The 16,369-nt window shown below is 43.5% G+C and overlaps 1 protein-coding gene across 10 annotated transcripts in view; it reads left to right on the top strand.

Moving 5' to 3' along the window:
- Positions 1-16,369, top strand: part of ULK1 (unc-51 like autophagy activating kinase 1) — a 75,791-nt gene that overhangs the window by 15,240 nt on the left and 44,182 nt on the right. For all 10 annotated transcript variants that reach the window (XM_079322905.1, XM_079322902.1, XM_079322900.1 and 7 more), the window contains exons 5-9: positions 781-813; positions 1,558-1,594; positions 8,642-8,815; positions 10,457-10,530; positions 12,638-12,739. In XM_079322905.1, coding sequence (XP_079179031.1) covers positions 781-813; positions 1,558-1,594; positions 8,642-8,815; positions 10,457-10,530; positions 12,638-12,739 — 420 coding nt within the window. The remainder of the gene's footprint in view (positions 1-780; positions 814-1,557; positions 1,595-8,641; positions 8,816-10,456; positions 10,531-12,637; positions 12,740-16,369) is intronic.

Genomic DNA, 16,369 nt, shown 5'->3' with positions numbered 1-16,369 from the left:
GCCAAGGCTCCTGTTGTGGCTCTGTGGTGCTGTGTTTTTGTGGGACACATCTCTGCACTATCCATGCTTGCACCATGGATGTATCCACATTTCCCAGGTGCTGTGGAGAGCTCAGCTAAGGCAGGAGGTGAACTCCCAAGATAGTGGGATAGTGTAGTGAGCTTAGCCAGATGAGCATTTGGCCTGGACTTGGCTGGTGGTGACCCCTGTTACAATCCAGAAAGCTTTAGCCACCTGCTAATGGCTCTGTTAGGCATGTAGAAAATATGGTTAGTGTTATATTTTTTGTCTGAGATCTTTCCTTTTTGCCCTCTAAAGGAAGGTGAGGCACTTTTCAGCCACGGGGTTGAATTGCAGGTCCCAAAGTTGTGCTGCTCTTATCTTTCTGTTGAGCCTAGTGCTGCTCATGTGGGCACAGCTGCTATAAAGGGCCAAGTTAAATGTGGAAATGATTAAGGCTCTAAGATAGCAGAGTGCCAGCATCTGTGTTGCGTGCCACTGTTAATCCCTGCAGCCCAAAAGGACATGGAGACCCAAGCCACAATACAGGAGATCAGCTTGGTTAAACAGATGCACTCTCACAGACCAATAATATGCTTAAATACCTGCCATTTTCAAAGCAAGCAGTCTTCCAGGAATTAACCTATAATGTTTTTACTCTTTCTTCAGTCTGACTCATAGCAGAGAACAGATTATCTATTTAAAAGGTAATACAGCAATTAAATGTCTGATATATTTCAGTGCATAAATCCCTTATTTTTCCATTTTCTATTTTCCCAGGAACTGGCAAACTCTGTCTACTTGGTTATGGAGGTGAGTGTGTCTTTTTCTTTCTTTTTTTAACCTCCTTTCCCTCCCTCCTTCTGATTTTTAACTTTTTAAACTCATTTTAAAGAGGCAAGCATGTTTCACAAGTGGTGCTTTCTGCTGGCAGTCTCACCTGTGAGGCTTTGTTAATTTAATCAGCAGCTCAGGCCTTGCAGAGTGTGGGTGCAGAGAGGGGGATTTCTCATCTTGCTGCTCTCAGGAGGTTGTGCAGTCACACCCTGAACCTCAGGGCTCAGGTGGGTGCCATGGGGCAGTGTGTGTTCAGGCACACACCACAGAATGTTCTGGACACACTTTACCTGCAGAGCCTCTGAATGTTCCCCTTCCTCTGCAGTTCTCACTCGGAGTTCTTGTTGACTTTTCTTAATGATGTGTAAAATTGATGTGAGGAGTTTCAGTTTTCAGCTGTGTCCACTCCCAGGTTTCCTGGAAAAGCTTTCTGGTGGTGTCTCCAGTGGTGACCCTTCTGCTTTGTTCTCTGATGTGCTTGAACATGGATGTGCACAAAAGCTGGTGTATCATTATGCAACATAACATTTAGGGGAAATAGGACAGGAGAGGAACCCAGGGGAATGGGATTTTCCCTGCCAACTTCCAAATATGCATTTTGACATGTGTAATTATTTATGTTTAAACACTGTGATAAGCCTGCAATCCTACTTGTTTATTGTTTTTCTTGTTAATCTTTGATTTGCCCTGTATTAACTGAGTTTTCTGTTCTGTTTGCAGTACTGTAATGGTGGTGACCTGGCAGACTACCTTCACAGTAAGTACAGCAGTATGGGGAATATCCTCTGAGGTTCACCCTTCAGAATCATTTGCAAACTGAGAAGCCATGACAATATAAAAGCTGGTCTTGTAGTCCTTTCTATGTAGGTCAGTAGTGACTGTTGTTACAATGGCCTTATAGGTTAAATATATTTCAACACTGCTAGAGACACAGTTTGTCTTCACTTGGTGACTGGCAAAAAGCTATTTATACTGAAGCCTTGCAGTTCTGTAGTGTTGGATTAAAATAAAATCCCAAGAGTATGTTCTCTAAGTTTACCCCTAGGGTGTTCCCACATCTAGGGCAGAACATATTTCCTGTTTCAGCACATTGAGGCTGTAGTGTAGCCAGTAGTGCTGGGAGGGTGACAAAACCCACCAACTTTGGGGTCTTCTGGAGAGTATAGCACAAGTATTGGGGACCATGGTGCCTTGAAGAACCTTTTGGTGGGACTCAGGGGTGTCTTTGCCATCAAGCCACATGCTCTGCAGATCATCCAGCTGTATTGCAGGGACTCAGGCAAACCCTCAAGGTATTTTTCAGTGCAGCACAGGTACAGGACCCTGGTCTTTGTGAAAATCACCTTGCACTTCAGTACCTAGAAAAGGTAGGAGGATAAAATGTTTAACAATACTTGACTACTCTCAGACACAGTCTGTCTTTTTTTTTTTTTCTTTTTTTTTTTTTACTCAGTTTTTTTCCTTTAGAGTAGCTTTCTGGTTGTTTTGCATGTTAACTAGAAGATTACTAAATGTGAAGAGACAACTTTAATCTCATTTCATGTGTGGCTCTGGGTCATGGTTAAACAAAGTTTGTTCACATTGTTCAAATTAAAAGCTAGTCAGCTGGATAATACTTCAGGCTCTTTATTGAGGTATGACATGCCTGGAAATGGCAAAAATTGAAGGATTAAAAGATAAATTTACATTTGCCCTATAGCTAGTGCTGGTGTCCCTAGAATGATAATTTGGGGCTTGATGCTAGTCACACTCTTCCTACAGGGTAATGAATTATATTTGTGGACTTGAATTTTCAGAAAGAGTTTAGTACTTGAAGGAAAAAGAATATTCTGCCTTTCATGTGTTTTGTTTGTTTAAAGTGTGGGTGAAATAGAAGTGACAGCCATTTGTTTTTTAAAATCCAGTTTTAGTGTACTTTGTCTCAGATATGTTTTGCATCTGTTGGGTATTGCTGTGCTCTGAAAGGAGCATCTTTAGTGGTTGCAGAATGTTCTTGTGGACACCAGTGGAGGATGATTTTGTATTTGGTACTTGCTTTTTCTTTCTGAATGCAGATGCAAATTTTATAAATCAAATGCTTTTAAAAAATAGGGAAGCTTCAGTTTTACCTACATGGGCTTTGAAAGCTAAATTTTTTAGCTTTCATGCACATGAAGTGAACCTTGCACTGGGCCGTGCACTCTTATTGGCAAACCTGTGTGTGTAAACAAGAAATTATAGGACCAAATGACAGAAACAAGCATTTATAGATTAACAGAAATTTTACATAAATTTATAGATTTATAGAAAATCTTCTAGTCTGTTCTAATACTTTTGTGTGTGTGTGTATTGTTGTCTTTTCCCTTCTGCAGCCCTCCTCCCCTAAAAAAAGTCAAGAAAAAGTGAGATATGCAATTAGGCTACTAATACAACTCACTTCCTGGTTTATTGCTTGAAATTACTCAGGAAGTTGGTGGCTAGTTTGAGAAAGTGACAGTGAATTGTATTTTCCAAATAAAATTCTGTTTTACCCCAGTGTGGTTTGTTTGAGTGTTACCTGGTGCAAGACACGATCCTTATTTGCCTGAGTTCATGAGAAAATTAACCTTTAGCTCTGTTTTTACCAATAAAATATTTTGTTTTGGCAACTGTAAAGATTGTTGTGTCTGGGAAGTTGATGTTTAATTTTAACTCTTAACACTTGTGTGCTGGTTGCCAGTGAGGAGAGCCCAGCAGGCACTCATTTCCAGAGGGAGGAGTCAGTAAGGGGCTACAGCAAGATGGTTTGGTTATTCCCATCACTGCCAAATCCCAGATAAGTGTCAGCTTTCTGCACCCACCACATGCTCCTCTGGGGGATCTCCTCTGCAGGTGCCCAGGGTGCTTTTGACAGGAGTGATTTTTTTTTCACTGAAAGCTCACCTTGGAAAGTTAGATTTCTTCAGTATTTGTCTGGTACTCAGGAGGCTCATCTCTATTGAGTGGTTATTGTGCTGCTTCAGTTATTCTGATAATTGTGATTGTGTTTAATTGCAACATCAACTTTCCCACTGGCTCCTCAGACATTTGTGCTGGTAGTTCCTGTAACACTTAAGCAAGCAGCTCATGCAAATCCCCTGGTTCTCATTGAATGAGTTGCTTGTAAGCTTCCAGATCCATTCTGCCCTCTAATTACAGGCATTAGGCAATATGGTAATTCCATGTTGAATCCGAAGGCACTCTAATTCTCCTTGTCTTCATGACTGGAGGACGTGCATAGGTGCACGTTGCAGTGCACTGTGTGTGGCTGGGTTATGGTGTTGGGCAGTTCCATCCATCCCTGTGATCCAACCCAAGGCTGTGTGTGTGGCTGGGTTATGGTGTTGGGCAGTTCCATCCATCCCTGTGATCCAACCCAAGGCTGTGTGTGTGGCTGGGTTATGGTGTTGGGCAGTTCCATCCATCCCTGTGATCCAACCCAAGGCTGTGTGTGTGGCTGGGTTATGGTGCTGGGCAGTTCCATCCATCCCTGTGATCCAGCCCAAGGCTGTGTGTGTGGCTGGGTTATGGTGCTGGGCAGTTCCATCCATCCCTGTGATCCAACCCAAGGCTGTGTGTGTGGCTGGGTTATGGTGCTGGGCAGTTCCATCCATCCCTGTGATCCAGCCCAAGGCTGTGTGTGTGGCTGGGTTATGGTGCTGGGCAGCTCCATCCCTGTGATCCAGCCCAAGGCTGTGTGTGTGTGGCTGGGTTATGGTGCTGGGCAGTTCCATCCATCCCTGTGATCCAGCCCAAGGCTGAGGGTGTTCTGCTCAGCACAGCTGCTGTGCTGGTGGTGTCCTTTAGTGGTACAATCCAGTTTCTCTTCTGGGAGATCTCTGGATGTTGCTTTCACTGGAGGCCATCATATATTGAGCTGAGAGTGGCAGGTCTCTGCTCTGTGTGGTAGAGCTGTGGGAGGTATTACATAAATTACCAGCTTCTGTACAGGAATAACTGGAATTCTGTGTGTTCAGGTACTCAGGAGGTCAGAGCAGGCTGGTCTGAAATTCCTTCTTAAATTCTGTGAGTTGGCATTAGCACAGGCTGTTATGGACACTACATAAGTGCATATCTGTGACCTTGCTTTAAGCTGTTGCTTCCCTATCAGAACAGGGAATTTCTTGGTTTGACCATGACCCATGCAGGGAGCTTTGATCTTCCTAGTCCATCCCAAGTGGTGCAAGGACCCTGTTGCAAACCAGAGGTGTGAAGTGTTGCTCTGTAGCTTTTCTCCCTCTACAGCCAGGTAATTAAGAAGAAAGTCTAGTCCTATCACAGATATATCTGGAATAATTCTTTTGACTTGTACAGAAGATTCACAGGAGTGTCCCTGTCCATGCTTGGCATGGGTAGATGGGGTAGGTACAAGCCAGGCCCCAAACAAGTCAGCTTGGCCTCACACTTCAGTGTGACTTGGATTGAGCCCATGTTAGAGATACTTGTGACACCTGTGGGTAAGAGGAGATGTTCTTTTTCCTAAATAACTTTTCCAAAATGGTGTTGTAATACAAGGTCAGTGGGTGTACTCCAGTACATCTACTCTTGGATCAGCTGACAAGGGCTGTTTACTGCAGTTTACCTGGCAGCCTCTTGCAGGATGAACTTCTCAGAGCAGGCTGACCAGGGCACTTCTTAGGTGGCTTCATCCTTTTTATCTGCATTTAGAGAGAGCTCAAGGCATGTGGGCCCCAGAGTGACCCAGAGTAAATATTTCCTCTGATCTACTGACCTGAGCAGCCCAAGGCAGTAAGCAGAGTGTGTCTCATCACTGAAGTGGAGCCCATGAAAATAAACACAGGGATATTACTGCTTCTCAGTAATGGCAGAGTAGGACTTGTGAAACATCATCCTCTGCAAGAATGTGTTGCTCACCACAGACATCCACAGGGATGCCCAGATTTTATTGCAGAATTAGTATTTTACCAGCAGTTTTCTGGTGAATGAGAATATCCCCTTTTTACAGGGACAGACTTGCAAGTTCCCTGTTCTGTTCTTTTGTTTGGGTTTGTTTGTTTGTTTTTTTGATGGCACCTAAATTGAATGAGTTTTCTGTGTCTTCTCCTTCCCTCTGCTGTTGGTATCTGGTCTGGGAGGACTTTTGCAGACCAGTATCCTGAAGTCATTGAAAGTGTCAGTTGTATTTATGTTTCTGTCCCTCAGTTGTAGATTGCTGCTGTCACACAGTAGACTGATGGGCTGAGTATGAGAGATAAGGAGTTTTGTTTTCCAGTGTTACAGCCTGTTTGTTAATGGAGGGAGGTAAAAGGGTAATGCCCCTGCCTTCCCCATGGAACTGACTCTATTCATGAGGGCAGAGCCTCAATTTCCAGTGCTGCCTTCCTACCTGGATTTGTGAGCTTTAATACTGCCAGAGGATCCAGCAGGCTTCTCTGCCTGATTTTGCAGCACTGCAGCATGGCAGCTCCACTCTGCTACTGCAGTTGCACTGTGGAGATATGTCTGCAGGTTCAAGACACCAGTTTAGATTCTCTGTGCCAGGAAAACAGAGGGCTGAAAACTTAGTGCAGATGTGAAAAAGCTTAAATTCTGCAGGAACAGGTAGTTTAGAAGCCCTATTTTCTATGGATGGATGGATTTTTGTGATCTTGCTAGCAATGTTGTTGTTTCCAGTGTTCTGAGGAGTTAGAATTCAGCTGGTCGGCTGAGGGCTGGTGCTGTGTTAGCCTTACAGCCACCAAATTATCTGGAGGAGAGGGTGATGCCTTAAAGCTGTGGCACACTCTTGGGACTGCAGGTCAGAAAAGGCTCTCCACAGTTCCTCTGCTGGAGGCACAATGTGTTTAGCCAGGAACTAATTGCTTGCTGCCTTAATAATCAGAATTATCAAGTTTCAAGTCTTGCTTCATGTTTGAAGGAGGGTGATCAGCCTGTCCTTTCCTGGCCTGAGCTGAATTGGGTAAAAATCCCTTTTGAATTCCTGCTGTTTTGTTTAAAGTTGGTGTTTTAACCACTCTTGTATAGATTTCCTTGGGTATGAAGTGCAGAAATACTGCAGAGGTGTTTTGTTGGAGAGAATATTGAGCACAGCTAAGAAATGCTGGACTTCTAATAGACAGAAAATGGTATGAGACTGAGTACAGTGTAATATTTCAGCAGGAGGTTGGGGAAAGCTTTGTTAAAGATGAGGCACTGCTTTCTTCAGAAGATGCAAGTGTGTTTTGAAGACTTGCATCTGAGCTGCCTCTCTTAGTATCCTTAAAATCCCTTCACAGAATCTCCCCTTCTGGGAGAGGAGTCTTGTGAACTCCAGCTGAGTGCCAGTTCATGAGGAAAAAGGCTCAGTGAGGGGAGAGAAACTCTATATACATGTGCCCTGCTCTCACGTGTTGGGAGTCCAGGACCACCTGATAGCCATGGTGACACTTTAGCTGTGCTTGTGCCTCCTAGAACAGTGAGCCTTGGGAGTGGTGGGAGTTTATTTTCTATTCTAAGTGTGGCTTAACTTATCTGTGTCCCTTGCTGCTTGCCATCCGTGTATTTTAAAAGTTAGATTTTTAATTTCCTGTGTTGTGTTAAAGCTGTGTGCAGCCTCAGCTGTGTTTTCATAAGGATTCCTCCCTTCTAGCTGACTGGGTAGAGTGGTGTTTTGAAGCTCCTGCCAGCCTGTTTTCATGTCTTACTAGAGAACAGCTGGAAAAACTCTAATGAAGTCCCAAGTAATTTACAGGGACCTTTTACAAAAGAAATAATTTTATTCAAGTGGAATGGTGCTTGCTTGAAGCCTGACTTGCTCAATGACTGACAAGGAGGCAGGCTGGTAGCACTGTTGATCCTGGGGGTTGTTCAGCAGGCTGTTCCCAGCTTTGGCAAGAGTTTCATATGTATAGTTCTTAAAATAACGAGAGCTGATGTTGCACTGCTCTGATTAGAAGAGCCAGTTGAAAATTATTTTAATCCCTTCAATATTTATTTTCACACCATGGTCCCTGGGAAGGCTGTGTCTCAAGAGAGGCCATTTCAGAGTTTCTATATTTGCAGATTTTGATCACAAATACATTCTTTTAAAAAACTTGGCTTGTGAAAACATTTTGAGGCATTCTTGCTGATCTGTGGATGTAGGGTGGAGGGTGGCAGGTGGTGATTTGCAGGGTCATTTGGTAGGGTCTGTTGTTAAGTACTGGACTGTGGTTCACCCAGATATTGGGTTTGGGATTAGAATTCTGGTTTGGTTGGGTGATGATGCAGAAGGGTTAGACTTGGATTCATACCCTAAAGGTACAGATCCCTGCTGGCCATGTGCCCTAACCCACTGTGAATTTAACCTAGTAACCCTTCCCAGACCCAGCATGAGCCTTAATGACTCTTGCAGGCATAAATCCTGATCCTAATTGCCTTTCCTCTGAGCTCCACCTTTAGACCTAGTCTTTGTGATAAAGCTCTGGGTACCCAGCTGCTGCTGACCATAGCTGACAGGCAGCCACAGCCCTGCCTGGTGCTTGCCTGGATCTGCCTGGCAGCTCTTGCTGAGGGAAGCCCTAAATCTCACCAGATGCCACTTTTGGACACAGTTAATAACCCAGATTCAGCACCCAGTGCTGGCCTGAGTTCACCATGAGAGACTTGGGGCTGAAACCAGCCCTGACCACAGAATAAACTGGGAATGCAAATGCTCTCCCTTGTTGCCTGTAGGAATCATTCAGAAATGGTGTGTGGGGAAAAGACATATGTGGGAATAAAATGACAAATTACAGTTAATTGCTGTGAGACTCTGCCCTCTGGGCTCCTCACAGAACTGGCACTGTAAGTTTTCCATCTGTGGTTATTTTTCTTTCCTCCTCCCCAGCTATGCGGACACTTAGTGAAGACACCATCAGGCTCTTTCTCCAGCAGATAGCAGGTGCCATGAAGATGCTGCACAGCAAGGGCATCATCCATCGGGACCTGAAGCCACAGAATATCCTCCTTTCCTATGCTGGGGGCAGGAAATCAAACCCCAACAACATTCGCATCAAGATCGGTAAGGCACCACTGCAACATCCCCCTGAGCACTCAGTTTGGTGATGGGCAGGTGGAAACCTCAGCTGGGGAGCTGGCTAGGAGGGGAAGAGCATTGCTCCACTTTAAAAACACCCTGATGTTTTTCATTCTTAGTTCCTCTAGTAAATGTAACCTTCAGCTGCCTCCAAGCAGTAGGAGTAAAAGCTTTCTGCTCTGCCAGGACACAGATTTGACACAAAGAAATTGGGCAGGCCTTGCTTTTGCTTTTTGTAAAAACAAACATCAGCCTGCCCTAATTGGCTTGTAATCTCCAGGTTTACTAAGAAATAAATAGAAGTTTGACTTTTGTCTTCAGCTTTTAACTGTATTGAGGTTAAATGTTGTTGTCTGACATTAGTTGCTCTCCTGGGTGGCCTCAGAGAGCACAGTGAGTTGTCAGGCAGACCCAAAAGTGGGAGTTTTCTCAGTCTGAACCAGAGACAGAGTTCTCAGCTGCATCTTGAAGAAATTCACATTCTGCACATCAGGCAAGTGGCACAGATGGACCAGTAGTTGGGATGAGTGCTCCAGAAATCCAGTTACAGAGCACACATATTCCCTGCAGTCCCTCAAAAATGATATCACCCTCACACGTGGGCTTTTGGTTATGTTACAACTCACAGCTGAAGCTGACACCAATTAGGTAAAACTGTACCTCACCTGAACCTTGTGCTGTGGAGAAAGTGTTAGTGCTTTCCTTCAGCTGGCACATGAGGTCCAGTGAAAAAGGTTTGTGTTTTTTTGGTTTGGTTTGGGTTGGTTTTTTTTGTTTTTGTCAAGTGGAGAGTTAATATCTGTAAGGAAGGGATTGGGAGGGCTGTGAGCACAACTGCTCTGGGTGTGATGTAACCTGCAACCCTCCCTGTGCTCCCTGAGGAGTACATGGTCCAGGGAGAATCTGGCTGTACCAGTTCATTAGTGACAGATGACAGTGTAAACAGCTGTGTCAATGTCCTAGCTTGAAATATCTGGTAACCTTGAGAGAACATCTCAGTGTCATATGATCAGATGCTGAGTAACCTGCAGAGGTAATTCCCCTTAGTATTCCTTGCTCCTGGCTTTTCTACCTGCTAAGTTAATTGTGGCTCAGTTATCTGTCCTAGTGCTGGGGTTAGCCCTGTTGGTGCTCTTGTAAAGAAACAGAACAAGACTCATTTTGGTAGAGCTGGTCTAGAAATGTGGGTAGTGGTGAGTAGTGGTTCCCCTTGGATGTGCTTCATGTTACAGCCTTTTCAATGGAAGGCAACTTTCAGTTCCCCAAATGAAAGGCTGAGACAGCACCAGATGAACTGGCACATTCTCACTGGAGTCAAGAGAGCCTTCCCAGCTGCCATTTCAGAGTGTGGGCAATTGGGTACTGATCCCTAAAATAGGGATGGGAGTTTATTCATTTGAATGCTCCTGGGGCTTGGTCTGTGCTTTTGTACTGTCTGTACTGTGCATTAATAACTAGCAAAAGGCTGCTGCTGCTCAAGAAGAGCTGTCAAAGGCTTGGTAAGATGGGATAGAGGCTGCAAAGATTGATGGGAGGTGAAGATAAAGTAGGAAGAATCAACTGGGGAAGGTGCAGGCTCTCTAGACCTGGTGTCTGCTCCTGACCTACCTCTGTCTGTCTTTGTAGCTGACTTTGGGTTTGCCCGGTACCTGCAGAACAATATGATGGCAGCAACCTTGTGTGGCTCACCTATGTACATGGTAAGTGTGATTTTTTTTGGTTTTTTTTTTTTTTCCTAGAGGATTTTCTGTGTTGTTCTTGCTTTGCTCCCCAAAAACCAGGCTTTGTTTTTATCTAGTCTTTCCCCCAGAGGTGAAATTTTGTTTATTTGCCAGAAATTATTTATTACACAGGGAGATTGCTGAAGTTGTGGCTGCTGGTAATGTCAGACAGCAGGTGCCTGTGAATTTAACCTAGGTGAGATGTGGCTAAACCATGTTTCCAGGATGACTGCTTAGACTGTGAAACTGATGTGTATAAGAAACCAAACTGATCCCTTTTACCCTCTTTGTGCTTTCCACTCTGGGATCAGGTTGTGATGAGATGATCTTTTATTTGTGTTCATAGCAGCAGTTAAGGTCTTGATGTCACATCTAGTCAGTGAAAGGAAAAATGAGAAAACTAGACAGAAATAAAAATGTCAAAGCCAGACTTGTAATAGTTCCTGGGGGTGTGGGTGTCAGAACTCAAAGTAAAAAGATGATGTGAGTCAATCTAGGTTGAAGTTTTTTACAGATGCCCTGGGGTAAAAGTCACCTCATTTCAAACCCAGTCTAATCCACCTTTGAGTTTTTTCTCTGGTCTTTGGGCAGAGTTAGGCTGGACTGTGCTGCACTGCACAGGCACAGTGCATGTGGTTGTCTGCTGCACAGAACTACCTCAAGCAAAACACACTTCCTCTCTCTCCCTTTTTCTGAAGCCTGATGTTTATTTGAACTATGCTATATGTGAAGATGATCTAACTCTCCTCTCCTGTGAGAGTTTCCTGAATTGTCTATTTTTAGTGATACTTTTTCTTTCAGAGTCTCTTGTGAAAGTAATTGAAAACACACAGCTTATTTTCTGAAAAAGCTGGTGGAAACTAGTGATGATATTTTTTTTCTGTTTGTTTTTTGTTTTTATTTTAAACAACACTGGATATTACAAGAAATCTCAATGTTTCATATTATTCTCTGTTTATTGATGGGTTTGAAGGAAGATGGGAAGGGAGGGTTCACTTGGGATTTAGGGAGGGTTTTGAAGTCTTTCCCTACTGCTATTGTGGTTCTCCCAGGAGCCCTGGGAGCATCTGCTTGCAAGGCAGGACTTTATTCCCTGCTTTAGCTCACAGCCTGTTGCTGCTTTATTTCATTTTGCTCTTTTAAAACAACCAGAAAGGTATTTTACCCCTACCAGAAGGAGCTTTCTGTCTGAATCCCAGCCTGATCCATGGCATGGCAAGACTTGAAATCTCCTTGTGCAGTTCTTGTCCTGCTTCTTTGGCTTTTTTTGGTGTTATGCCTCCTTCCCTTAGGGACAGACTGAGCTATCCACAATTTACTTGTTGCTTTTTTTTTTTTTTTTTTTTTTTTTTCCATTACATGTCTCCTTTACTTCTAACAGAGCTAAAAAATTGATCCTGTTCCATGCTGGCAGCACTGCAATGAAATCTGTACTAATAAACACATGGGATTAGCCAGCCTGCCCTCCTGTCCCTCCTCTGCTGCTGAGCCAGGGGCTCTGGGGGCTTGCACTGTCTCCAGCTTTTGGAGCAAGCCTGGGAGGGAGCAGCTGAGGGCACAATGAGGGATTAGGAACCAGAGTCTGGGGCACAGCAGGGCTCAAGCTGTTGGACTGGAACACTGCCTTTGAACCCAAACTGTGACCTTGGCACCAGGCCCTGGAGCTTAATTAATGTGCTGCCATCTTGGGCTAAATGAGGGAAGTGCCCAAGTGGTGCAGCACAGGATGGAGGCTGGAGTTTACCTGTGCAGCCTTTGCTGCTCTTGATGTTGCTCCTTGCTTTTGTTGAGATCTGTTTGAGAAGGGGAAGTACTGAGTTTGCCCAAAATATACAATATTAGGATGTATTTTTGCCTTCTGAATGAAAGTCTCTGCTTCCCCTACTTAAATAGGGAAGTGGCCCTTTCAATATAGTGTTACAGTCTTATTGGGAGTTTATCTTTCATGGTTATTGGGCAATCTAGCTCAAGAGGTTTTATAGCATAATAGTGACTTATTTTTGGAGTTGCTAAAAAAAAAAAAAAAAAACAAACTTATAAAGTTACTTATTCTTATAAAAGAAATTTCCCTTCTCTTCCTCAAAAGGCACCAGAAGTCATTATGTCACAACACTATGATGCCAAAGCTGACCTCTGGAGTATAGGAACCATCATTTATCAGTGTCTAACAGGAAAGGCTCCCTTTCAGGTGAGTTGCTTAGATATGATGTTTATGACTCTCTCCTGCTTTTTTTTTCCCTCTCTTATCTTTTCCTTCTAATCTGGTTACTCTAAAGCTTTTTTTATTCCTGTCATCTCTAATATCAGCTCCCATAGATCCAGCCTCATGAAGATCTGGCTGTCCCAACAGCTTGACAGTGTTGTGCTTTATAGTTTGTAATGCAGGATGTGTTACTAGAATATGACACTTCTCTGGGTTGTCTCTCATTGAAATGTATTTCCCAGTTATGAGACCTTAGGCAGGGTCACTTATTGAGAAAATTACCATTAATCAGTTAGAGCAGTGGGGTTTTTTTAGGACTACACTTAGAAAATCAGTTTCTATTTACATCCATAGTCAGCGTATAATTTCTGATTATAATTCTGATGGATATAGAAGAACTATAAGAAAGATGGTAATTGCAAGTTAATGTTCAGGATGATTTGTGGTAAGTGTATTGCATCTAAATCAACTTGGTTTTCAGAGCAGTTAAGTAGGATAATATCAAAAGGATCTTATCTGTCATCTCACAGCAATATCTTCCAGCCTGAAGTGTTTATGTTCATCAGATCCAAACCCCTCCAAGTATAACACAACCCTGTAAAGCTCCACCCTGTACTTAATGCCATAACTTTGGAATGAGCTACAGCATACCCTTTGTGAGCAGCATCCTCTGATTTTAAGTTTTTGAATGGTGGAGAATTCACCACAGCCTTGTGCCTGTTGCTTCAGAGTTACTTCACATATTTTTTATCATCCATACCTACAATTCATCTAGACTCAGTGTATTTTTTTCATTAGCCATACTGTGTGCTACTTTACTTCTTCCATCTCTGACTGAGATCAGCAGACTCTCCCTTAAAATTGCTGTTTTACAGTATTGTATCTGTCAGATTTTTTTTTCCCCTTGCTTTCTGATCCTCCCTTCTTATGTCTTGACATCTCCTTATTCTGATTCCCTAACAAAACAAAAGGGAAAAAATCCCAACAAACCTAAGAAAATGAATAAAAAGGAAACAAAAACAAATAGCACAAAAGAAAGTCAGAGGGAAATCTATGCTCATGTAATAAGGCAAATTTTATGAAGTGAAGGACTTTATGGGCTTTAGTTCCACAGCTCTTTAGGATTTCACACAGGACCTGGAATGTTTATGCAGTTACATCATCGGGGAGGCTAAAGTGAGTTCTAAATCTGTTGCAGGAAAGAGTGGGCAAATACAGGAGTAAACTAATGGTATGTTTTGGTTTTGTCTAGAGCCAAAAACACTTCTTTCCTTCAGGGTAATTTTTTCCCTGCTGCTCTAAGAATCTTCCACTCCAGTGCTTTATATTCTGTCCACCAGCTTCCTCTGTATTTAGAACAAGACTTCATTTCCTTTGCATGTTACTTTTTTTATAAACCCCTATGAAATGCACTGAAACTTCTGAATGGCTTCTGTTTACTGGCTGCATCCACTTGTCACCAGTGTTGGTATCTTTGTTTGAGAGGAGAAAATGACTTAGGATGACAGAAAACAAATATTTGTGTATTAAGAAGAAAATGTAGGAGAGCAGAAAGCAAGCTTTGACTGCATGCATAGGGGAGCTTGGTATGGATTCTCTCTTGTATCTTGGTGCCTTTTAGTCTCTAAAGACACCTTGATACCTACTCATTCAAATGATTTAATTGTTGTTTAGTGTGGTGATTGTCATTCTCTGAGGGATGGCAATGCCCTGCCTTGCAGTGGGCAGTGAAGAGCACTTCAGTCTCTGCCCAGCAGTTCCTGACCTTGCTTTGTGCTTGCCTCATTAGATAACTCTCTCCCATAAACATTTGTTGGGCTGGGAATGGGGATTATTGGTTTCTCTATTTCAGTTTATCCCACACCCTTTCCTCTTTTGGAGGTCATATTTTGAAGCCAAATGCCAGGCCCTGTTTGTTACTGCAGTAGCAGCTGTGGATGTGTTTGATCAGGGAGAGAGAACCATCAGCCCAGATGGTTCTTTGTGCCCCATCTATTTGTTTTGGCCATGCATGGCACAAATTGCCTTCCAGCTTGAGATCCAGGTGAAAGAAGCCTGTCTAGGGGAAGCTGGTTAAAGGTTAACTGGTTTTCTGTCTTTATTGGCATGACTGTGTTAGGAGAATTTGCTGATGGTCACTGGGCAGGCAAGAAGCTGTTGTTTACAGGGTTTTTAGAGAAAAGAGGAGTAGTGGACAGAGGTGATGGAGACACCATGAGTGAAATGAGTGCTTTTGGGAAGGATGTCTGCCAGTGGGTGGGAAGAAAACAGGCAGATTCCACATGGTGCCACCAGCAGACCCAGTTGTACAGGGAAGCCAGGAACTGGATTTCTGAGTGAACTTCTTCAGGCTAAATGCTCACTGTGCCTTCCCTCCCAGGCTGGCAAAGACAGCCCCTCATCTCTGGCTAGCTGAGATTCCCATGGGAATCTGGAGCTTGGTGGCATGGGACATGTGTGTTTGGGTGCTGTAGCTGTCACTGCCTGAGCCAGGGAGGTGCCTTCAGGAGGATGCAAACAAAAAGGACTCCAGTGTTATCTGCAGGGAGGAGGAAGGAGCTGCCTAAAAATAAAATAGGGCTTCAGGGAAATGGGTTAGATGGAAAAAAAGATCAAATGTGTGGAAAGGCTGAGGCAGCTGTCAATCCTGAAAGTGCTTGTAAAATTAAGTCAGAGATGTGTGTATGTGTGTGAATGTGATTTCTGGCTGTCTCAGAGTTAAAATTAACTCTGGCTGGGTCACCCAAGGCAATTTCCCAGAGCCATTCCTGTCCTTTCCCTGCCTCACTGAACACAGACAAGAAAGAAGCTGCTGATGCTCAGATGTGAACAGTTGGTAGGATGGCTGGTGAAGCTTTCTTAAGGAGCTTTTTGTATTAAACATACCCATAAACAAAACAGTGAGACTGCCATAGGGATGAGATTAATGGGATTCATAATCCCTATAAACAGATTTGCTGAGTGCTGTATTAATGTGGAATTGTTAATTTGCCTTGCCTAATAAGTGGTCTGCACTCACATTTTTGCAATTCTGTTGCTGAGGACAGGACTTGAACAGTGCATTTCCTGCTGACCAGAACTGGGAAGTGCCTTGGGAATGTGGTGATTTGCTCTTGTCCTTACCTGAGCTGGAAAGTTTGGGACCCCCTGCCCACTGTGAGGTGGTGCTGGCTCTGTAAACAAGTGACAACCAGAAGCAAAGCTTGGAGGCAAGAGAACAAAGACTTACACAAGGTCTAAACCAATCCAAAACCAATCTAGTCCTTGTCAGATGGTGTTTTAAATATGATTAGTTAAATGACCTCAATCTCCTTTTTCTTTTTTTTTTTTTTTTTTTGTTTTCTTTCTGTGTGGGAGGAATCACACTGAGGTTTCTGGTGGTTTCTGTTGTGTGACCCCTTTTAAATCTGGGCAGATCTTGGTAAGCAGACACCCCACTGAGCACATGCAGGTTGTGTCAGAGCTGGCTCTGGCAGTGGCAATGGGACATCAGATCCTGCTAAGCACCATGAAACCTGACTGTCTGAGCCTTTGCATGAGTCTGGAATTTTCTATGGACATGGTGCCCTGTGTCTAAGGGAGAGTGAGCCAAAGAGCAGGGGATTGACAAGAGAA

Source organism: Erithacus rubecula (assembly GCF_903797595.1).
Source record: "Erithacus rubecula genome assembly, chromosome: 19".
NCBI lineage: Eukaryota > Metazoa > Chordata > Aves > Passeriformes > Muscicapidae > Erithacus > Erithacus rubecula.
Note: the sequence above shows the minus strand (reverse complement) of the source record. Positions and strands in the feature narration are given on the sequence as shown.